At 37.1% G+C, this 23,874-nt stretch overlaps 1 protein-coding gene across 6 annotated transcripts in view; it reads left to right on the top strand.

Moving 5' to 3' along the window:
- Positions 1–23,648, top strand: part of CDC14B (cell division cycle 14B) — a 48,228-nt gene extending 24,580 nt beyond the window's left edge. Inside the window, exons 6-14 of one of the 6 annotated variants that reach the window (XM_080362060.1) lie at positions 1,195–1,261; positions 2,598–2,660; positions 3,510–3,597; positions 3,937–4,167; positions 5,952–6,090; positions 6,220–6,373; positions 7,175–7,275; positions 15,559–15,675; positions 20,437–23,648. In XM_080362060.1, the coding sequence (XP_080218186.1) occupies positions 1,195–1,261; positions 2,598–2,660; positions 3,510–3,597; positions 3,937–4,167; positions 5,952–6,090; positions 6,220–6,373; positions 7,175–7,275; positions 15,559–15,675; positions 20,437–20,473 (997 nt within the window). In that variant the 3' untranslated portion in view covers positions 20,474–23,648. Of the gene's footprint in view, positions 1–1,194; positions 1,262–2,597; positions 2,661–3,509; positions 3,598–3,936; positions 4,168–5,951; positions 6,091–6,219; positions 6,374–7,174; positions 7,276–9,771; positions 9,916–15,558; positions 15,676–16,888; positions 16,997–20,433 lie in introns of those variants that run through there. The other 5 variants (XM_080362059.1, XM_080362061.1, XM_080362062.1 and 2 more) reach the window with 5 other exon arrangements.
- Positions 23,649–23,874: the final 226 nt, after the last annotated feature.

Here is a 23,874-nt window from a genome sequence, read left to right as displayed (position 1 = left end):
GTGGGGCTGCTCTTATCTGTCTTGCAGGGGGCCAGATCCACTTGTTTTTCCTGGTCAGGTGGCCTAACAGACACCCACTACAATCTCACCTTTACCTGTCCTCTCTCTTATGTGAATGGGGTTTTGTTATTTGTGATAATTTTATTATATGCTGCCCTGGTGTTACATTTTAGGCTGAATTTCCTTTTCTTGCTCATTTTTTTTTTCCCACCTTTCACACTGATTCATTAGGGAGGAAAAGATGCAAACAAATTGTAGAGGCAGACATCCACATTCTTCAGAAATTCTTCCTCCTCTCAGCTGTAATTTGAACATAATATATTTTTAATTTTTTTGAACCATTAGTGATTCTGTACTGATGAGAGCTTCATGGTCTCAAAAGAAGGTGTTCTGCCAAGACATAATATTCTTTGACCAAGATTCAGTTTTGTTTTGTTGTTTGTTGTTTTTTTTTTTTTTTACTTGACTGGAGTATTCCTGTAGAATGCTTACTCTACCCTGCTTACAGAATCTCATAATGGTCACAAACTAAGAACCTGACATTCTTGGATCAGCAGAATTTTTAAAATTGTAGTTGAAGAGAAAGGCTTTTAATGAAAACCAGTTTCTCCTCATGATTAAGCATAAACTATTCTGTGCATCTTGAGGAAAGTCTTTTAATATATCCACACAAATGGGTATCTCGACAGTTTTAGTAAGAAGATGCTGCTCACATATACATAGAGTGCATGAGCATAGCATCTTCTTTTCTTTTAAATGGAATTTGAAGAAAAAATAAGTGTATTAAAATTTTGACTTCTTTGAAAATTCACTTCAGAAGAAAATGTTCTAAGAGTATATGTTAGAATATTATACTGATTTAGGTATTAGCCTTTGCCACAACGAGTTTGTGTTGTCTGTTCTTTGTCAGTTTCAATGTTCATGTCAGAAATTGAACTTCAGCTATACCAAAACTATAACTGGAGTAATCTTACTCTTGGATCATCTGTTAACATAACTTATTTTATGTTTTGTTACTGTTGTAAGATGCAAGATGGGGGAAATTAAGTAATCATGTGACAGAATTATTTCACTGTAATAATAGTTATTATATCTTGAAGCAATTTTAAACAGCATTTAAGAGAAGTATCTTCAATTGCTTTCACTTGGATTAAAATGGGATAATTTTACTGGTTTCATCATCATATCTTACAGGGATGCTTCCTTTGGTACTTGCAGTTTTCATCTGACGTTGCTGGACTGTTTTCATGCAATAAACAAGGTCTGTAGAACAATATTTTTCATATCGCAAAAGGTCAGCTAAATATTGCCCATCAGAAAAAGGGCTTAGGAAGCTAAGATCCCATTAGAGCTGTGCAGCAGCAGATTTTCTGATTGTTGCCTAGTTTATTATGTATTATGAATCATAATAAAACTCCTACATCCAGCAGCCATGGAAGTCAACCGATAACATATATAATAAACTTGTGAAGATTATAAAGAGAGTATTTTGAGTTTTATTTATGTAATCTTTCAGGACAGTAATTTACACCTCTAATCCCTGAGGTTTGTGTGATAGGTTTATTTTATGCCTTCCAGTATTACATTTTAGGCTGAATATAGACTTTGAAAGTGTTTTTGAATTGGCTAATGGTACTTGTTAGGCATTTGCAGCATATGCTAATGACTTCATGTTTCACTTTAGTAATATAAATAGAACAAATGTTAGAAGGCAGATGTGCTTTTTTTTAAAAAAAAAAAAAAAAGAAACAACTATAAATTAAAGGACAGGAACTTACATCTTTGCTTTTTAGTTGGTGTGAGTAGTGAAATGGGGAATTCTGCAGCTCTCTGCCCTATTACTGTCTTTTGTATTATGGGTATCTCTGCTGGATACTGGTGTTTTACTGATTAAGACAGCTTCTTGCAGATCTGTGATCTTCAGCTTTTTTGGATGTTTTGACATCAGCTACTCGTATGTCAAAAGTGGTGAATTGCTATTCTTCTTAGTACCGGTGAACAGCAAGGAAAACTACAGCAGATTATGCAGTGAAAGAGGAGATTAGAACATAGTATTTGAAATACCTGTAGATATGGGATTATCTGTATTTGTGCTTCCTGACTTCACAAGTCGGTAAACTGTCAGTACCCAAACGCTTACATTTTTTATACAGTATAAAATGTAGTGGTTGTGGATAATTACAGGACATCAGGGACCACACTGGTGGCTGCTTAGGACTGTATGTTTGCAAACAAATTAAAATCAGTGAAGATATTAGCATCATAATGACAGTGAATAGCATTCATGCACAAAAATATTTGCAATGTTTGAATGTAGACTTTAGAATGTACTCATAATTTCAATAGATAAATTTTACCAGTTATTTTTCTCTTTTTCATTTTGTACACCTAGCAGTAATAAAAAGACTGAATGCTTCTATAGTCTGGAATTTTGTAGTGATTCGATGAAGACAGAAAATAGTGGATTTGTTTGTCTATGAAGAAATCTTTCTGAAAGAGTAGGAAAGGTATTTAAGGGGCTTTCAGTAGCCTAAAAGAGTGGTAAACTGTCCTTGAAAAGGTATTGTCTTTGTTAAAAGTTGTATTCTGAATTTTAGGCTTTGCAATATGGTTTCCTGGATTTCAATACGTTTGATGTAAATGAATATGAGCATTATGAAGTAAGTGTTCAGTATCAGTCTTTTGATTTGTGAATTGTTAACAGTATCTGCTTTTTTTTGTACTATTAGGTTCCACTTCTGTTTTTTCTCTTTAAACTTTGATTGTTAAATAAAGATGTTTAGTCAGAGAGAGGATATTAAAGATCATATTCAAGCATAGTCACTCTCAAACGTGGCAGCGGGGGGAAGCAGAAAGCAAAATGGAAATAAATACTTTGAAAGTATTTCAAAGCCCTGAAAGATAACTGGGGAGTGGGAATTTGGCTACCGTTTAGAGGTCATGCATTTTCTTGAGCAGTCTTAATAGGAAACTCAAGGGCATACAAGTCCAAGTCTAACTGAATTCTGGAAAGCAATTAAAGTATGTATCTGTGAACACATGGCAAATGTATAATAACACTCTTTGAGGTAAAGAAGGAAACAGAGCTGGGAAACTCTAAGCCTATAAAATTCACTTTGGGGCATGGGAAACAAATGTGACAATGAAGGACTGCAACTCTCAACTATATGCAGTCTCATAAATGCAAAGCTGCTAGTTATCTGTAAAGAGAAAATTAAGTATTCTTAGAATCTAAAACATCATTATTTGAATTGTGAACAGAGATAAGGCCAAGGTCATAATTTAGAAACCTATAAAAAAATTGGAAGTTGTGTTTTTCTAAAACTCTTAATTTAGAAAAGGCAAGAAAAGTGAGGTTGAGAGTATTTGGCATCCTTCTGATGGAACAAAAACCATAACTTTCTTTGGCAACAATTGTGCATCACTTCTATCTAGCATGTATTTTGAAACAATTAGGAAAAGCCTGAAAATACAGGGATAATGATAAACTAAGCATTTTCTCTTGACAGAGAGCAGAAAATGGAGATTTTAACTGGATAATACCAAACAAATTCATTGCCTTCAGTGGACCTCATTCAAGAAGTAAAATTGAAAATGGTATGCCTAAAACAGGAGGTGGGGGACACAAGCCCACTGCTTTCTTAATTGATTGTTATTAGTAAGAAAAAGTTTTAAAAATCGTTCCTCAAACAGTGTGTTTTTTCCTTGGCTCTTTTTCTTTTATAAGAACCCTGGCAGTAAATTTTAACACTTGATTTAATTGTATCTGACCTAGGTGATTATGTTAAAATTCCATTTTCGGTTAGTCTATTTCTTTGTGTTGAACATGAGTTCTGTTTTGAAAGTGTTTTAATATATTTTTTCTGAGTCTTCATTTATTTCTGCAGTTTGAGCCTTACTCTCTTCTTTTTTTTTTCCCCTTTTTTTTTTAAATAGACTATCCTCACCATGCTCCAGAGGCTTATTTTCCATACTTCAGGAAACACAAGGTCACCACAATAATACGCCTCAACAGAAAGCTGTATGATGCCAAACGATTTACAGATGCTGGATTTGAGCATTTTGACCTCTTCTTTGCTGATGGAAGCACACCTAGTGATACTATAGTTAAAACATTTCTAAATATTTGTGAAAATGCTGAAGGTGTTATAGCCGTTCATTGCAAAGGTATAGTGTAAGAAAAATCTATATTCCAAGTGATGCTTATAGTTACAGTTCCTGAGGTATTTTGCACTATAATTTAATTATATCTAGTTATTGGCATCTCTGCCAAACTAAAACTTTTCCATACAAACTCTTTCTGTGCTTCTGTTCTGCACTTCATCTTCTCATTTTTTTTAAGGTCTAGAAAATTTTTCCGAGCTGTTTCTAAGAACGAGGCTGGGGAAAGTGAGGTTGCCAATATTAACAGCTCTTTCTGCTGGAAAGTGTTTGTACTTTCAAAGGATGCTTTTGAGTGGGAATTTGAAGTCCTGGCAAGGTTTATAGGTCTTCCTGAAGTTACACGGTTAAATATACCAAGTAATAAACTTTCGAAAATATCAGTGCAGCTTTTTGAGGAGATTCCTTATAAAGTATGAGTGTTCTTTCAGAACCACAGAAATCTTTATCCTGCAGAGACCATTTAAACTGGCGACTTTGGGCGTGCTCTGAATATCTGCTCCTCCAGAGTTAGACTGCCAAGGAAAAGGTATTCAGAGCATGCCTAATGCAGCTAGTATAAAGATGACAATTTTCCAGGGTTCTAGGGGACCTATATTTCCATTCCCACGCCATTTTTAGTAGTCTATCAGACATGTATTCTCCACAGACTTTGCCTCACTAGTGTACCTTATGATACTGTGATTGAAGGAGAAAGGCCTTTTCTTAACCCATTTTCCTGGGACCTGCAAGGACTGCATTTTTGTTCCTGGATCTGCCATCTGTTTGCTGCATGTTTAACAGGATTATACTGTGAAGTGGAAGAACTGGTAAAAACAGTATCTTGACTGTTGGGAAGCAAGTGCATACTCTTACTGTCCACTGAGGTGATAAATTTGGGCATATGGCTTAATTGATTATGGCTGAATATTGAGTATTAGAGGTATAAGTGCTTTGTTTTCATTTAAATTAAGATTTTCTTTGCTATTAGTCATACTAATGGTGTTTAGACTAACTTATGTTCCTCAACCTGCTCTTACTCCTGAGAAAGAGTAGAGTTCTGTAACCTGTTCTTAAAGCTGGGCAAGGCATGGAAAGTGCTGTGCGATTGTCTTGGGTACGGGGCTATGCTGAAGATTTTACACTGGTGTTGATTAGTTGATTGTTAAATGAGAGAAGGTGATGTGTGGTTTGACATTTACAGCAATGGATCGAGGAGAGGAGTCACTTAGCTGGAGTTGTCCTCCTTTCCTTTTGTTTCCCAAGGTAACTGTTTTGAGGGCCATTGCAAAGGAGATGCCTTGTTCTGCAGTACTTTTTGCCTATGTTGGCTGGTACCTAGGCTTGGTTAATGCAAAATTTGTCTTTTCTTTTGGAACTAAAGTAATAGACTTGTTAGAGAAGGGACTGGAAGAGCAACTGTTTTCAGTGCAAGGTATGATGAATTTGCAAGAAGGTGCTTTGAAAATTTTTGAAAAATACCACCTGTTTTACCCAGTGCCTGAAAACATTCTCATAACTATCTACATATTCATAGATACATAGGTGCATAGATGTAGATAAAGTTACAGATATTTGTAAAGTTGCTGGCTTTGGAATGTTACTTCACTCAAAAAAAACTGTGAACAATATGTTAGTAACCTTGTGTATGGAAAAAAAATTGTAAGGTAAGTTGTACTTACCAAGTTGGATCAGTAACAAGTTTGTTTAATAAACTAGACAAGTAAATGTTTGTCCAAGTAACCATGTCTGTAGCTACAGTAGACTCCAGATGAAGATACCTGTATAAAATAAGCCATTATTTTACACAGCTGGTCTTGGACGAACCGGCACACTTATTGCCTGTTACATTATGAAGCATTATCGGATGACAGCTGCTGAAGCTATTGCCTGGATTAGAATAAATAGACCTGGTTCGGTCATTGGACCGCAACAACACTTCCTGTTGGAGTAAGTAAATTGACTATACATTATTTCAAAAATAGATCTAGGTGTTCTTTTCTTCTTCTTTTATTGTGTTCTTAATGATATTTGATGTTAATTTATTGTGTTTTGGGCTTTTTTTCCTTGCTATGATAGCAAACAGGCAGATCTTTGGACAGAAGGAGATATTTTCCGTGCAAAGTCAAAAGGAAACCGTAAAATTGCTGTAACAAGAATTCTGTCAAGAGTAGATGATATTTCAATTAATGACACGAGAAACAGGAGAACCATCAGAAAGGACATTGAACTGGTAACCATCTGAATATTTTGCTCTTGTAAAAGTTGTCACTGCTCTTGAGAATCTCTCAGGTTTTGAACAAATCTGTGGGCACGCTAAAACTATGTTAATCAGATTCTTTTTCATAGAATCATAGAATAATTTGGGTTGTAAGGGACCTTCAAAGGTCATCTAATCCAACCCCTTTTTGTTTGAAGAGATATGTGGGGGGAACAGCAAGTATGAAAAATGAAGTGCTGTACGGAGGTGAAGTAGGAGCATTCATATCATACTTCAGTCCTTAGGAATTAGGTAAATATTAGAATTTTAAAAAGTACTCACATTTTGCAATCAAAACCACCATGATTTCAGTTCAGATTGTGTATCACTTCGTTGTGTCTGTTTAAATGGAAGGGATGAAAGCTATTTTTCTCTTTTTGGTTTCTAAGTAGTTGCAACTTCTATAATACCCTTTGATATAACCTTTTAAAAAAACACTGTTGCTATTTTAAAAAGGCAGGTGAAGGAGGGAAATGCTATACTTGAGTGAAGATTGTATTGTGCCTAAGCAAAGATTTGCTATTTCCACTGTCTTAAAGGTAGACAACCTTCTTATGCATGTAATTTATGACACTTCTTAATGGTTTACAGCTTTAAGAGCAGCAAACAGGAAACTGGAATTGTATTTATGCAAGTGACTTTTCTTTGATTTTACGCTGCCAGACTTCCCTGTTTGGATAATTCTAACTTGAAGATTTAAGAAATGGTTAATTCTTAAATGTGTGTCTGTATTTTAGTATCTGTTTGTCCATTCTCCCCCCTCCACTTATCCAGTACAGTGATGAAGATGAATCAAACTGTGTAACGCAAGGTGACAGGCTTCGTGCTCTGAAAAGCAGAAGGCAGGCAAAAGCTCCAACTGCATCCCCACTAACGTAAGTCAGTTTCTGAAGGTATAAATGCAAGAAATACTTTTATTCTCTTCTTTATGCATACTTCCCTTTTCCCCAAAAAGTTTGTTGCCACGGCTGTTTTATTCATTTAAAACAAGTGTGAGATTCACCATTTCACTGAAGGCTTGGTGAGCAAAGAACTGCATTACTCAATTTCTAGTTATCTGCGTTGTTTTTGATTTCATTAGTCTGCACATTACAAGCTCCCATAGTATTTCTGAGTGCTTTACTTTTAGTTTAGTCACAAACATTCTCGTCTTTCCTGTGGTAGTGTAAAAATGGAAGAATATGACTGTGTGGTGGTGTTTGGCTGAAATAAGGTACGCACTATTTTTTGAATTCAGTTACCTAAGAAGAAGAGTTGAAAGAAGAATTTTAGCTTCCTTTCATTTCCTCTTCCTTGGAAAGGAACTTTCACTAAATCCTGTGGGTTTGGGGATAATGGCTGGTAGACCTGAAAGGCAGAATGTAGCACTATTTCAGTAAATAAATTCAAAAGGAGTGCATTTCTGTCAGGGAACCTGGTATACTAGTCTCTGTATTTTAGATAAGTACTGAAACACCACCTGTAGAAGAAAGTTCGAAGTCACCTTTGCATCTGTTGTAGCTTGTAGCAACTGTAGGTAGCAAAACTTTCTGTCCGCCCTTAAATAAACTACAAGACAATGCAAGACTTGCATGACATATCTGGATCTCATTTGATTGCTAGGAGAGGAATGGGGACCCCTGGCTGTCAGATTTTTGCAAATAACATGGCACCAGAGTCACTGACCAAAGGCAACTTGGCTTTTGTTGTGCTGTCTTTCTGTAGGGGATGATGCTGCTAGCTGCTGGCCCTTTTTATTTTTCTTTTTTTTTTTTTTTTTTAATACCAAACAGTGTCATCAGATTTTCAGAAAAACTGAGAGATATGTAGTAAGAATGTGCTGAAGGTAAAAGGATATGTCTTTGGAAACCATCACACATTGCTATGCATGAATTCTGCTTTTGTTTTAAAAGCTTCTCTTTTGTTCATGTTCATCATTTACACAGGCAATCATATAAGAAAAAACAGATTCAGGACAAAGCCTGTACCCAACTGATGTTAAAAAAAGACAGAACACTTCATCTCAGTTACCTCTAATAGCACAATAAAAATGAACTACCTTGCACATTAATTTCTAAGACACATAGTGCCTTAGTTTCTACTTCATAGTATTTTTCATAAAAAAGGTACTTTAAGTCATATAATAAAGATTGTGAGAGAATGCATTCGTTTTTGTTCCATAGAATCAATGTAGACTGTATGGAATTCAAAGCCATTGTCTTAATATACAGAAAGCCTACCAACTCTTAAAATATTAGCCCGTTCATGAAGCATTCTGGAAAATAACTGCTCTAATTAAAACTAGTTAGCTTGTACTTCTGTAGAATAATTGATCGAGAGCTTATAGTTGTGTTTTTATAGCGTGCATTGTGGCATGGGGGGGTTGGAATTTCCCTCCTCCTCTTCCTCTGAGTTATTTGTGTGGTTTGCAGCTCATACTGAAATAATTTGGTAAAAAAAAATGAACATATAACTCCTTACATTCTTTGTGTTAGTATTATTCAATCAAAATATTGCTGGGAATATTCAGCTGCCATACATGAGTCAGAAGTCTTCCCTAATAGAAGAGGTGCCAGTCTTTCTCTCTTTTAGTTCAGGCTGTTAAAAATAATTAGTCTTGCAGTGAAATTGATTAATTTTATCTAGGCAAACAAAAAGCAGCTTCTAAATCCTGTATGTAGTCTTATTTCACAGACAAGAAAAAAAAAAGGCAAAATAAGAGCACAAGAAGCTGGGACAATTACAGTCTTTGAGAGCTAGAGGCATTTCTTATGTTAAGTGAAAAGGGATTTGAGGATAACGTTTCTTAATGTTTACTGAAGTTGGTTGTATAAACTCTGTACGCTTCGATGAAAGAATACTTTGTATATGCTCTAATTAGCACGATTCTGCACCTTTGGCGAAGGATTATGAATTAGCTTTTGCAACTTTCAACATAGGAAGGTAATATGACCCATCATCTGGGTGTTTACATAAATTATTTGTTCCTACATACTGATCTGGCTCTGATCTAATGTTTCACTATTAAAGCATAGGATTGTGAAGTAGGGTATATGAATACAGGCTGATCAAACTGCCTAAGAGGTGGCAGCAGGTGGTCAGAGATGCACTGCTCCAGCATGCACCTACTTTCAAAGGACTGATACAGGGTTTCTTTGAAAAAGATGACTAGTGAGGATTTCAGAAAATCTGCTTTGATTCCAGCAACATGTGGATATTACATTTGGCAATTTATGATTGCATGGATTGTTACAGTCATCGAAAGTAAGATGCTTGGCAAAGGTTGTAGGGCAACATGCTTTTCAAGAACTTGACACAAGCTGAAATGCACCAATAGCTTTTGCTTTTGAATTTTTGTTCATCTCTTCCTCCCCCTCCAACCCCTTTTTTAGATGGCTCCTAGCTATGCTGGTGTCTACACTGTGTAGCATTGTCATCTGGTGGATTGTATGTGGCTCCCTTCTGCCCAGCCTGCTATTCTGTCTAGATGGTTTAAGAACATAGTAACCATCAGGACCCCCTGAGAGAGCCACTGTGTAAGTGTCCCATTCCATTTCTCTACAATAGCTCACACTTTCTGCCTAGTTTGTCTCATAAATGCATGTTTTCATATCATGTTTCTTACTGGCTTTGCTGCAAGAGTAAGCTGCACTGCTCTGGCTTTGTTGTGTTTTTGTATATATTGTTTGGAATAACTGAGTGATTTTTGTGGCTGGCTTGCAATACAAAAAGGTGCAGAGCTTTTGTACTTAGGATAATTTATTATTTTGAAGCCTTTCTTCTCTGCATGCTCCTGCTTTAAAATAGTATGATCCTATGTTTGCATATTGCAAATGAAGATACTAGCTCCAGTTTTACTTCAAAATTCATGAACTTGCAAAGGAGCTTAGTTTCTGAAAGGATAGTTTTACTCACGTGAAATGCCAGGAACTAGAATTTTTTACAAATGTCAGTAGATCTTTGTTTTTACTAAGAGATATTAGTATTACGTGCTGTAAGAGGCAGTAAAATGGGATTGTTTAACATAACAGTAGATGAGGTAGGTTACAAGGTTAGGTCAAGGCTCACTTGTTTACCCAGCTAATTTGGTTTCATCTTCTTTTATTCTCACTTTATTTCTTTATAGAGCTTTATGAGACTATTTAAATCCATTCTTTCTGTTACTTGGATTCAGGAGCTGAGTAAAACATTAAAAACCTAGTAGTTCCTTGAATACAGTTTTCCCCCTCTTTCCACTCTGCTTTTGTCAGAGTGGCTCCAGTGATTGCTGTGCCTTGTGTCCCCTTACAAGGTGCAGGAGTTTCCATCTGTCAGTCAAACAAAACTCCAGCAGCCTGGAGAACCGCCAGGAAACCCAAACAGGAACTTTTTTGCTCAGTACCGTGTCTTCCTGGAGCTGCTCAGCCTCACCACCCTCAAATTGAAATGGTTACTTTGGGCGAATGCTTGAAACTTTGGTGCTCCCAGAGAAATAAGAGGTCAGAAAAAGTGTTTTGCACAAAACTACTAAGTAAGAAAAGGCATTATCCCCTGGCAGAACATTAAGGTTAAGAGTTTCTATCTTTATTACCTTTGGCCTTGCAACATTTTTTCCCACACTTTTAAAAAGCATGGTAGTGTTTCTGCTAAAGTAAGTGACTTAATCACTAAAGAATGAGAACTGGGGGACTTGTGGACAACTTACGTTATCATGTTAGTCTTAGCTGAGGTCATCTTAATCTGCTCTTTGGGAGGGAAAAATTAAAAAAAAAAAAAAGAAGAGTGAAGATCATTTGAGTTTGGTTGGGTTTTTTTATTTTTTTTTTCCATTGGTACACAAATTTCTGAAATAACATATTTAAATGAGAGGCTTGTTTTCAAAATTTTACACCGAATGTAGCAGGATTTCTTGTCTCAGTGTTTTCCAGAAGTCGGACCTGAGATTTCTGAACTCAGACTAAAAAGCTAAACTTAAAACGTGGGTTAAAAAAATGAAACAATCTGTCCTTTGTTTTCCTGTACTGTAAGATCAGTTTCACTCAACTATCATCCTTCCTTTCTCTTACGGTTTTTGTGTCTGTCTAAAAGCTCCCTCGCTAGAGGGAAAAAGACTGATGTTGGTATGTGTGTCACTATTCAAGCAGTCATACAATATGGGTTTATATCCGGGAAGAGAAAACGCTTAAGCTTTTTGTGACAACTAGACTAATGTTCTTTCCAGCTAGTGCCCCTTGTGTTTTGAGAGATCAAATTATCAATCAGGATCATTAATCTCTGTGGGCTAGCCTGGGAGTCCTGTTGGCTGGAGCCCTGTAGACTGAAGAGCATCAGTCACTTGTTGCCTATTGATAACTTGGAACAGTAGTTTAGGAAAACAGCCTGTTCTCCTAAAAATCATGAAGTGATGAAGGAGAAAGCAATATTGCATTCGACAGACCTAATAAAACAGGTAGTATTGGCAAGGATAAAATGCCCATCGCAGGTCAGAGAACACATGCTCCTGTGTAACCCCTCTTCCCCTCATCCATCCCTAGGATACTGTAATCATTTTTCTTTTAAAAAGCTTGTTGCGTGGATAGATTTATCTCCAGGATGTATTACTTTGCTGGCATTTCAAGTTTCAGAGGTTTTATCTTGGATTGTGGTGTTTGGGCTTTTGTGTCCTGGTGGTGTGTAAGAGCTGTCCCCCCACACCACTCGGAGTTAAATGGTGAAAAAATGTTGTGAACTATTTAAAAAATGGTGCTAGTGACCCAAACACTGTTCCATTTAGGCAGGTTTTGATTTGTTCAGAGGCCAATACATTAGCTTGAATAAGAAAGTAGTGTATAAACTAGTCTGGTGTTTGTGGAGTATATTAGGTTCAGACCTACTAAGTGATGCTTCCATTACAGATTAACAGGAGATGAAAAATTCTTACAATACATGGATTACCTATTTTGGTAGTGTGGCTATTACAGTATCCTGTAGCCTGTGTTCAGGAAATGTTCTGGTTTTGCTTTTTTTTTTTTTTGCCAATCGTGTTTTATTGGGTTATAAAAATTTTGTGTGCATCAGATGCACTCTCTGCTTGTGTTTCTGGAAGTTGGATGTTGTCATGTACAGCATGACATGCTATTTTACACAAACACAGCAATAAGGTAGGTATCCTGATGATCTGACCCTTCTCTATTGTAGTTGAGTATTTTTTTATGCTGTTATTTTGGGAGGATTTCCTCTGGTTTGGCCTCATCTAATGTCCATTATAAAACCTATTTATCAAACCTGCTGTCAAGTGAGGCTGCTAGTCTAATTATGTTTAATCAAAATTCCATACATTAAAGATAGTCTCTTACCTTAAACATGTATGCAGTAGCATTCTAATAAAAACTCTGACAGCAGTTACTGCTCCTGAGCTGATAATAGTCCATTCCAAAGACAGCTCTGGGTGTTCAGCTGTAACAGCATGTCAGGTCATGTACACATGGGGCCTCATCTGTTTTCCTTGAGGTGCTATCAGCCTTGGAAGTCTAGAGTCTTAGTCTGATTTAAACATGTCTGATCATTCAGCAAATATGTTGTTCACAGGGATTTCAATTAATCTTTACCCTTGGGTAGCCGTGTGAAGTTGTGTATCACTGAGATGCAAAAATGACATACCTGCTGAAGAGCAGGTGATGTTAAAGGTTCTGCCGTGCTCACAGATGGCTCTGAGGTGATCCCATAAGCCAGCTCCTTTTCTCCCTACACTTTGGTGGAAAACAGCAATCTTGAGATGGTGATGTGATTGGTTTGAAGGTGCAATTATACATGGTGACTATTTTTATAAGTCACATTCCCATTTAGAACCTCTTTTCTTCCTTTGTTTTGAACAGAGAAAAATAAAATTCTGTGGAAAGTAGGGACTGTGATATGTTGAAAATACAAGTATTTAAGTGTTTGTGCAAGATGGTATCTTAACACTTCATAGTGTTTCAGTTCATATTAGATAAGTATATGGGTTTAAGCCATGTATACTGAGCTGCTGTTTTCTGAACTTCTGGTGTCTGGAAAGACTGGACACTTGTAAGAGAAAGATTATGACCATTAGATCACATTCCAATAACTTTTGCTTTCTTTTATATGTACATTACATATGTTTTATATAGAGGGCAACGTGTATATTTAAGGAGAAAACCTGATTTTTCCATAATTCTGTCTGCATGAACACCGGTAAGCCAGCATGTGCCATGATTTGGTCACACTTATGTTTCAGTGACTAAATGTTATGGGGTTAAGCCAGCTTTATACCTTTCTGTTCAGCCCTGTAAGTTGCTAGTGGCACATGTAAAAGGTACAATGCATGTCTTTTTCCACCACTGGTTCATGTTTAAAACTTAGTTGAAAGTGCAGTAGTGCAAATTTGCTCATGTTGTATGAAAACTGTGGCACTGAAAAGATAATTTTAGTATTAGAAATTGTTAGAACCGGTTTACAAGCACAATAGAAGTTATAAAGTGAACTTCCAGGTATTGAACCTTTTCACCTTAGGCATGCAAGGAAAACAGATTTGGTTTAGAAGAATTTATGTCCTCTACAGAAGTATGACATGATGTTGAAGGTATCTGGTTTTTGTTTTCAGCCTCTCGAATAACTGATACCTCTGACTTTGAATGTGTTTACAGTAGAAATTGCTTTGCATTTCGATAGCCTTGTTATCTTATCTTGGAGGAAGATAAGACTGTTTGTTTTGGACTTTTGCAAATCCAGTGACAAGACTTTGCAAGTCTGAAATGTTAGGAGAGACTTGTTTGAGTAGAAATTTAAAATAATTGAACTTCGTTGTTCTATAATCATGTTTGGTAAACAATCTAGAATTATGTGGTAAATAAGGTTGCTGATCAGTTTTACTGCTTTATTTTTGATGAAATCGTGTTACATCTGATGCAGATTCTAATTCCAGTATCAAAACCACATAAAACAATGAAAGTGTAGGGTTTTTTTTCTATTTCTGTTTTTGGTGAATATGTTACATGAGTGTGAAAATACTTTATATTTTCTCCCATGTGTGCTTGTCCACTTTTGCTCCAAAAGTTACGTTTTATGTTCATATCTAGGATTCTTTGAAAACAGTTGCTTCAGATTATGAAGCAACCAGGCTGCAGTTTGTACAGCTTAATGAAGGTTTTGATTTCCAATCCGATATAATTTGCTGACACAGATGGACTCAGTGAAGCTCAAGAAAATTAGAGTCTAATAACAGCAGGGCAAGAAAACAGTAATAGCTAAGTTACTCTTAGCTCTTAATCTCCAAAATGACGCATAGTTTTTTAGTTGGATCCTTCTACAGATGAAATGACTGGGGAACAGAGGTAAAAAATTATGCACTAAATAGATAACTGTGGACTCAATTGACCAGGTGTCACTTTTTGTCTCCGTGGGATCATAATTGCACTACAGGTGAAATACAGAAGATGTGGTTTTCCTACAAACCAGCTGGCTGGTAGCTAAAAGTAGTTGTTTGTATTTCACAGTCTGGAATTATTTTGTCATCAATATAAGCAACATGGTGTTTTATCTGCCTGTTTAAGGAAATACTCAATATATTGCTCTAGACTCTTCCAGAGAAGCGGTTGAGCACAACCAGCACGTAAAGCTGAGTTTTGAGTATGGTGGAGTAATTCCCTAGAAAAGCAAAATGCCAGAATATGCAGTGATTTTCCCACATGACTGCCTTTGAAGGGAATGTCTCATGGTTAATTGAAGGAGGTTTAGACTTTGATCTTCACAAATGGAATTTCTTGGGTTTTTTTCTGAATTCCTTTCTGTGTCAGTCTGGAAAATAATGTTTGTTTTTGTTGCATACTTCATATTTTATCATTTTGTTTTGTTACAGTAATTTAAAATACAATTTCTTAGCTTTTTGTCTTCCAAAAACCTAACAGGAAAATCAAAACCATTAGTGTCACACTTTTTCTGAAAGAAAAACAAAAAACGGAACAAAAACAAACAGCAACAAAAAAAAAAAAAAATACAAACTGCTGTGCTTCTAATAAAACAACTTGCATTACCATAATTATAACAAGGATGTTATAAAGAGAAGGATTTGTTTCAGGCAGAACGATTGGTGAAGTCAGCTGATAACTTGTTAGCTCTGCTGCAATTTATCTAATATCCTCTTTCCAGTGTTTTCCTAGAAACTTTCAGGTGATATAATCTTTCTTTTTTCCTACTCTTTCCAGAGTAATTCTGCAGTCCAGTGTTCAGAAAAATAAAACTTCTGAACCTAGCATTTCTGACAGTACAGACATTACTAAAAGAACTACCAGGTCTGCTGCAAGAAAAAACAGTTTACAAAGGTGAGAGTTACCCTCTTTACAGATCCAGTAACTGTTCTCTAGGCAAATACTTTGAGCTGGCGTGTCCATTGCTGACGGGAGCTTTTGCCACAGTTGAACTCCTCCTCCTGGCAATGGGAATTGAGAAAAGATTTCATGGTTTCTGTCATGTACTGAGAATATCTGAACCTTAAATCTTATGTCATTTGTTTATGTTGCTCAGTGTTTCAACTTTGAGGATTTTATATTGCAGTTCCTGATGTGAGTCAGAATTACTGAAGGTGAGGGTAACAAAAAGGAAAAAAAAAACCCTTTCTTTACCAAACCTCTGCCTGGAGTAAGAGGTGGAAGTCAGTACATGAAGTCAAAACTAAGAGGGATTATTTGATGGACAGCTGAGATGCAGCACCAGTGGAGAGGTGAAGTTTAAAAAAATGCGCTTTTATACTGGTACAAGATTTTGTGCTGAGAGTCCAGCTGATAATCTGAACTGAACCTGTTTGTTAAAGGTTAAGGAAATTTTAACTTCAGATGGATTTGTGCAAGAGTGAAAGTGCCCTTTGGCCCAGCAGCACATGGCCACACTATTGCTTTGTTTCTTTGTGTGTGCATGTGTTCCTGCCCCCACTACAGAACCTCTCCACATCATTACCAATGCTGAGCCTGAGAGTGTAGCTTAAAACACTTTCCAAGCAATTTCCAGTGGTTACAATTGACCAGAATTTGTCTTGTGCTTATAGTGAAACACTTTTGAATAGCTCTGTCAGGTGCTGAGGAGACTTTTCTTGGGAAAAGGTGGGAAATAACATAAAAAGGAGTTATGTAGCTTGATTTACATGTATCACTGAAAATTCCAAGTTCTTTTGTAGGCTTTTCCCCACAGAGCTCTTCTTTTGCCTTCCTCATCCTGTTACCTTGAAGGTTAACAGAAGAAAATTAACTCTGTCAGGCAAAGGAAATAGTCATTAATAGTAGACCGCAGGAGATTCTCGTCAGAGAATTTCTAGCAGTGGCTATATGAGTTACATTTTTATTTGTATAACAATATGTTAAAAAATAATATTTTATCCTGAAGTTAGTGTTTTACTAAAAATCTGAAGTATTTCTCAGGGTTTTCCTGTTTGTTTGGTTCATTTCTTTTCTCAATTTTGTATCATTTTCACCATGTCAGTTTTGGTCCAAGCAGAACTGACGGGATTGTGCACGCTGGTTTTGTTCTTCATGCCTCTCCCAGTTCCAGGTTCTTGCAGCACTTGGTAGCTGTACATGTGCACATGTGTAACTGAACAAGAGATTTTCAGTTTCTGGAGAACACACCTCCAAGTTGACCTTTGTATTGCGTGAGATGAGGATACCTGTCCTTCGGAGGAAACAGCATCTCTAACGTAGAGATCATAGAATTTTCAGTTATTTTGAAATAAATTCCTCAGGTGTATTGCCAGATTTATGACTATGAGGACCAAGTATCAGGTTGATCTCAGACTCTAAAAACTACTTCATATTTTGATGCCTATTCTAAAACTCCTACCACAAATATTTGATTCCAAATTCTATTTCTTCTAACTTTTGAGGTCAAAGAATTTCAGTCACTTTATGCTTGGATCAAATAAAGAAACTTATCCTAAAATGTCACAATTTTGGAATTCTTAATGATCCTGTCAGCTGAGAGGGTGCTGGTCCCTTTAAAGTGTATATTGGTATGACAGTACAATTTCATGGACTTAGAATGCAGTACCTTGATGTTATCACTGTATCACAGTATCACAGTATGTTTGGGATTGAAAAGGACCTCATAAGATCATCTAGTCCAATCCCCCTGCCAAAGCAGGAACGCCTAGGTGAGGTCGCACAGGAACATGTCCAGGCGGGTTTTGAATATCTCCAGAGAAGAAGACTCCACAACCCCCCTGGGCAGCCTGTTCCAGTGTTCTGTTACCCTCACTGTGAAGAAGTTTCTTCTCAAATTAAAGTGGAACCTCTTGTGTTCCAGCTTGATCCCATTACCCCTTGTCCTATCGTTCTCTGCCACCGAGAAGAGCCTGGCTCCATCCTCATGGCACTCACTTTTTATATACTTATAAACATTAATAAGGTCCCCCCATAGTCTCCTCTTCTCCAAGCTAAAGAGACCCAGCTCCCTCAGCCTTTCTTCATAAGGGAGATGCTCCACTCCCTTAATCATCTTTGTTGCCCTACGCTGGACCCTCTCCAGCAGTTCCCTGTCCTTCTTGAACTGAGGGGCCCAGAACTGGACACAATATTCCAGATGTGGTCTCACCAGGGCGGAGTAGAGGGGAAGGAGAACCTCTCTCAATCTACTAACCACCTCCCTTCTAATACACCCGAGGATGCCATTGGCCTTCCTGGCCACAAGGGCACAGTGCTGGTTCATGGTCATACTTTTGTCCACCAGGACCTCCAGGTCCTTTTCCCCTACGCTGCTCACTAATAGGTCATTCCCCAACCTATACTGGAACCTGTGGCTGTTCCTGCCCAGATGCAGGACTCTACACTTTCCCTTGTTAAATTTCATCAGGTTATTCCCCGCCCAACTCTCCAGCCTGTCCAGGTCTCGCTGGATGGCAGCACAGCCTTCTGGCGTGTCAGCCTCTCCTCCCAGCTTAGTGTCATCAGCAAACTTGCTGATAGTACACTCTATTCCCTCATTCAAGTCGTTGATGAATATATTGTATAATACTGGCCCCAGTACTGACCCCTGAGGCACTCCACTAGATACAGGCCTCCAACTAGACTCCGCACCATTGACTACCACTCTCTGGCTTCTCTCCTTAAGCCAGTTTGCAACCCACCTCACTACTCTATTGTCCAGACCACAGCTCCTCAACTTAGCTGTGAGGATGCTGTGGGAGACTGTGTCAAACGCTTTGCTGAAGTCAAGGCAGACCACATCCACCGCTCTGCCATCATCCATCCACCTTGTTACATTATGATAAAAGGCTATGAGGCTGGTCAAGCATGACTTCCCCTTGGTAAAGCCATGCTGACTGCCCCTAATAACCCTCTTATCCTTGATATGCCTTGAGATGGCACCAAGGACAAGCCGTTCCATTACTTTCCCAGGGACGGAGATGAGGCTGACCGGTCTATAATTACCCGGGTCCTTCTTCTTGCCCTTTTTGAAGACTGGAGTGACATTTGCGTTCCTCCAATTCGTGGAGGAAATCTTCTAGGTGTCCTTTTATTTTTCCTGTAGCATTTGGCAAAACCTTACTAATTTTTTTAAGCATCCCTTTGTTACTTTGCCTAAGTTTATTTTAATTTCTCAAAGTCTGTGCAGTTTTCATTACCTCATAGCGCTCAAACTGATTGACCTATTCCAGATAAAATGGATTGCAGGGTAGAGAATAATCATTATTACAAAATTGAGACCATGCCCTAACCAACATCTGTCTTTGTCAAGACCTTGTTGCCTTCTCTGAACTTCCAACATTACTGTGTACCCTTACTTCTTCATTTTCTTGTCTGATATGTTCCAGTGGAAACATCTTGCAGTATTTCTACATTAATCTCATTTGTGGATGCTTCAGATAATTTTAGTCAATTCTTCCTATAGATAGATCACATTTGCGACCCATCCTAATACAGTATAATCCGCAGAGCTGGTTAATTCATTCGCCATTGCATCCTTCAGACTGTTGGAGATACTATGATAGAACATTGCCAGAATGATTTTTCAGCCAAAACAGGCATTTGCAGCTAAAACACTCAATTCTGGCTTTGCAAAGAGAATTTAGGGAATTTCAGTCCTATTGGTAACCATTCACCCCATTTCCTGTGCAGAACATTTTCAGACATCAGGTACCATCTACAAAAGACCAGTACTGGTGGACATAACACATTATATCTTGTTACTGAAATAACACTGCTGTTGAATTGCAAGAAATCACATTACTAGAGCGTTACATTATTTTTCTGTGAATGCCCTTATTTCTCCAGTTAGGACATAATTTGCCAATTACTGAGAAGTTTGTATTTTAGCAAGGTGCATACACCAGATCCAAAACAACGTGATTCAGTAAGACACAAATGAAAGTCTTTTCCATGTTACCACACATAACAGAATTAGGATTATTTATATAGTAGCTAGTTGATTAGAAATGAAATCTTGAATAGTGAAGGAATTTTGGTAGGTAGAGGTGCTTAAGGGAATGAAGGTGAAGTTATAACGAAAAAATAATTTGCAGTATGGGAGAAAATCTACAAAAACTGTACAGTATAGATTCCTTTACTTCTTTTAACCAGAGAGGTCTATCACAAAAACTAAGAAAGAGGAATATGCTTTAAAAATCTCATATGCTTTTGCTTCGCTGGCAATTATAAAGCAGCCTTCTGCACCCTTGGTTCAACACTGAAAACTACCTGCAGCATTTCAGAGCTTGTCTGTATGTAATCTAAATCTAGCTTTAAAATAGTTAATGTTTTTTTTCCTATTGCTTCTACTTTTTCTACAGTCTGATACCTCAGAGGGAGAGAAAGAAAAGCAATGCTTTACAGCAAATGTGCTTAATGAAATTATTGTACTTCGAATCCTCTCTTGCTTTTCTGTATGGAACGGAACCTTTCTTCATGTTGTCTGTGATCAGACCAATCCGTGCTTTCTTTACAGCCAATGTCACTGTGTTCTTAAGTACAGTGACTTTTATCTTCTGCTTCTTTCTTTGAAGTATCGTTTGCTCATTTTACCTTGCCAGAAATGTTTGTTTGAAAAACATATTGACTACATATTTAACTTTTTTCCTCAAATACGTTTTATTTCAGCAGCCAATCCGTCTCACGGACTAGAACAGTATTGCGTTAAATTTCAAATAAGCAACCAGTGTTGAAGAGGATATTCAGGAGTGAAGGGGATGTGACTAAAGAGGACTTGATGCAATGCAAGGAAGATAACCTTGGCTCTGTTTTTCAGCAAAAGCAAAACAGGAGAATCTCTTCCATACTTGTAGAATAAAGTGAACTGTCACCATGCTTGGTACGCACTTTCCTTATGTGCTAACACTTCCTCAAAGAAAAACAACAAGATCTGTGTACATTCAGACTCAGGTGTAAATACTTAAGCTCTCCATTATAAAGAGGGCTTGCTAGTATGTATGATGCATGTGTATAAATTGTGATGGCAATCACTTCGCTGCTTACCACCAGAAATGACCAGACAGTGGGAGCTTTTAAGGATATTAATCTGTGTTGTCCATTCAGACTGGGCTCAAGTCTCCACTTGAGACTGGAAATCAACCACAAAAGCTTTTTTCTTATAGTATCGATACTCTCCTGTGTTAACTGGCTATTCTTTCTTATTTTGTATGAAGTTTTTTATGAAGCCGCAGTATTGAGTACACAAAGTAACTATTGTCCACCAAAGAGTGCTTTATTTTCAAAGGTTGTGTGGTTTATTTTGAAAAAAAAAACCTAACTATAAGCAATTAACTTGTTTTTAATAGTAATAATTTTTAGTTATTCACAACCAATGGCTATTTTAACTAGTTGTAATTGCTTTAAATCTGGTACGATTTTAAGGAGAAGGAAAAACAGCTTACCATTTAAAGCAGTGCTGTCATATTGAAATATCATTACTGTTTCTTTTCCTATCGTCAAGTCTTTTGGGTGAAACTTTAGATTACCATATCTCAAAGGTAAGAATTTTTCCTGGGTTTTATTGGTACACTTGATAATATACGTATGTCACTGTTTTTTAGCTTTGAGACACTTAATGAGTACAGCAACAAAAAGGGGAAAATGAGCTTGCTGCACAACTGAGATGAGTAGTGGAACTCAGGGGCAGGTATAGCTTTTAACATCAAACTAACACTTTAAAACCTGTGGTAAAAAGCAGTGTAATTTTTCAAGGAATCCACCTGAGACTGAAATCTTCATCCACTACAAGACTGTCTTCAAACACTGGCAGCTTTTTCTTTTCCCTGCCACTTTTCACATTGTGAAATCTCAAAGCTGGCTTTGCGGTGGTGTACCCTTGTCTGCCAAATCAAGTGTATAGCTGCATATCCCTCAGACGAGGACTGTTACCACATCGCCTTAATCATGAAACACTTATCAGCTTATTTAGTGACTCTTCCAGTAGAAAGTAAAAGAAACTGAGAGCTGAAATGTTAGTGTTACTCGAGTTTTTAAGGGGATATAGATTACCTCTACAAGGGGGATAATTTTCTTTTCATTAATGTAAATGGGCAGGTTCAGTGACTAACTGCAGTCTACCTGGTTTAAATAAAAACTGAGCTTTCTGCTAGGGTGGTGATCTGTGAACACCAACATGAATTGGTACATTGGCTTGAAAACATTTTGTGGCAAGAGCATCATGAGTCGGAGGGGAAGCGGGATGTGAAGTGTAAGCAAGTTTACAGGTGGCATCCATGAGTTTGGGTAGTCAAAATTTGCAAATATGCATACAAAACCAGAAGAGGCTTGTATGGTGCAAAATAAAGGACCATTGAGGCTCAGACTCCAAATATTTTTTCTTCTGCTCTTATTCTTCACCCTCACCATGTTCTTCTAGATGAAAAGCACCTAAAGAGAAAGCCTGAATTCACCCCAATACAGTGCTTGAAACTTGTCTTTTTTTTTATGTAAGCCACTTGCTCAAAAGCTGAAGTACAGGTAACTACAACAGTACGTATATTGTGCAAATATGAATCTGTGTGAATTTTCAAAGTAAATTCTTACTTTAGAAGGCAAAAGGGATGTAACTAGTGAGGTGAGAGGGTGAGCGTCAAAACAAGAAAGATTTAGTAATATTTACCGTGTTTGGCTTTGCTTTTCTCTCAGCTGAGCTTCCTCTTTTAGAACCTTTGTTTTTAACCTAAAAGTAATCATTCTATTTCACACCCCTTCCAAACTCCAAACTGGAATTTGCCATTTTTAAAGTAACCAGCATAGCCATTAGCATTTTCAGGTTCATCAGAAGTAAATTTGCATAAAACAAATGCACAAATACACAGAATAGCAACTCCAGCTACAGTAAAACTGCGTGTTTGGCATCAATGTGTTTCAGGATGCCACTTCCACCACCCAGCGTCTTACGGAGAAACACACAAATGTCAAAGGGATTTTACAATCAAACTCTCAAAACACCCTTATAGGTAAAATTACCTCATTACCTCATTTTATCCCATCTAATTGTATGGCTTAGTTTGTTCTTCTGAATGTTCAGTATTTTGGCTAGCATTTTTGATATACCATACCAAAGCTGTCTTAAGTACAAGAATGAAGAGTGGGCATGGGTGAGGGAGTCCTTGGTTTCTAAATCTTTTTTTTAATTGTGAAGTATTAAGTGCCAAAATGGAACATGTGGCATTAGCTGCATCACCGTTGTACCACAGAGCAGCTGGACAAAGTTATTTCTGCTGTCATCAATAAGTAGTTTTCCCCTTGAAATTCTTTTCCCTCTTTCAAATACATGGCAGATGGATTCTCCCTTGATCTCTTATTCAAAAGTATGCAAGACACTCAAAAGCTGTAATATCTTGGGTCAAACTGCTAACTTCCATTACAGCATCAGTAACATAACTCAGATGTTAACCCAGACCTTGTGGTTTTGCCCCAGTATGACAACAGAGGAAGTGCTGCTGATTTGAAAGAATATATTTGTAGAGACTCATGCATTAAAATTGAAAAAAAAAAGAAAAATGTGATGTTCACCAGTTTGTTGCACTGCAGTTTTTATATTAATGGTTTGCAGACTGTTTGTCTTGTGTAAACTCATGTACAGACTACCAAGATCTAAAATTCCTTGACTAATCAGTACTGTTCATCCTGATTATTTTTAAATTGTATATTTCTAATCATATTTTTTTAACTTGGATTGACAGAATGGGAGTTTATTTTGCTGAAGGTATTTTTAAGATAAAGCTTCATATTATCTTGTAATATTAAGTAGTTCAATATGCATTTGTGTCTCATTTGAAAATACTGCATATTGTATTTGATTTTATACAAAATATTGAATAGTAAGAATTGTAAACATGAATTGTGTAAAATTAAAAATAATAATCAGAAGTTTGTTTTCTCACTTTTATTACCAGCACTCTAAAAAAATGCAACACAAACCCCTCATATCTATACCACACTGACGCATATGTGCTCTGAAAAATAACGCAAGAACCTCAGCTGCCTGAAAACCTTTAATTAAAGCACAAATCCGTAAAACATTTACTTTTCTCATTTCAAAAAGAGAGACCTTCTGGCTCTAAA

Source organism: Nesoenas mayeri, assembly GCF_963082525.1.
Source record: "Nesoenas mayeri genome assembly, chromosome: Z".
NCBI lineage: Eukaryota > Metazoa > Chordata > Aves > Columbiformes > Columbidae > Nesoenas > Nesoenas mayeri.
The sequence above is the reverse complement of the archived record's forward strand: the minus strand, read 5'-3'. Positions and strand labels throughout refer to the sequence as shown.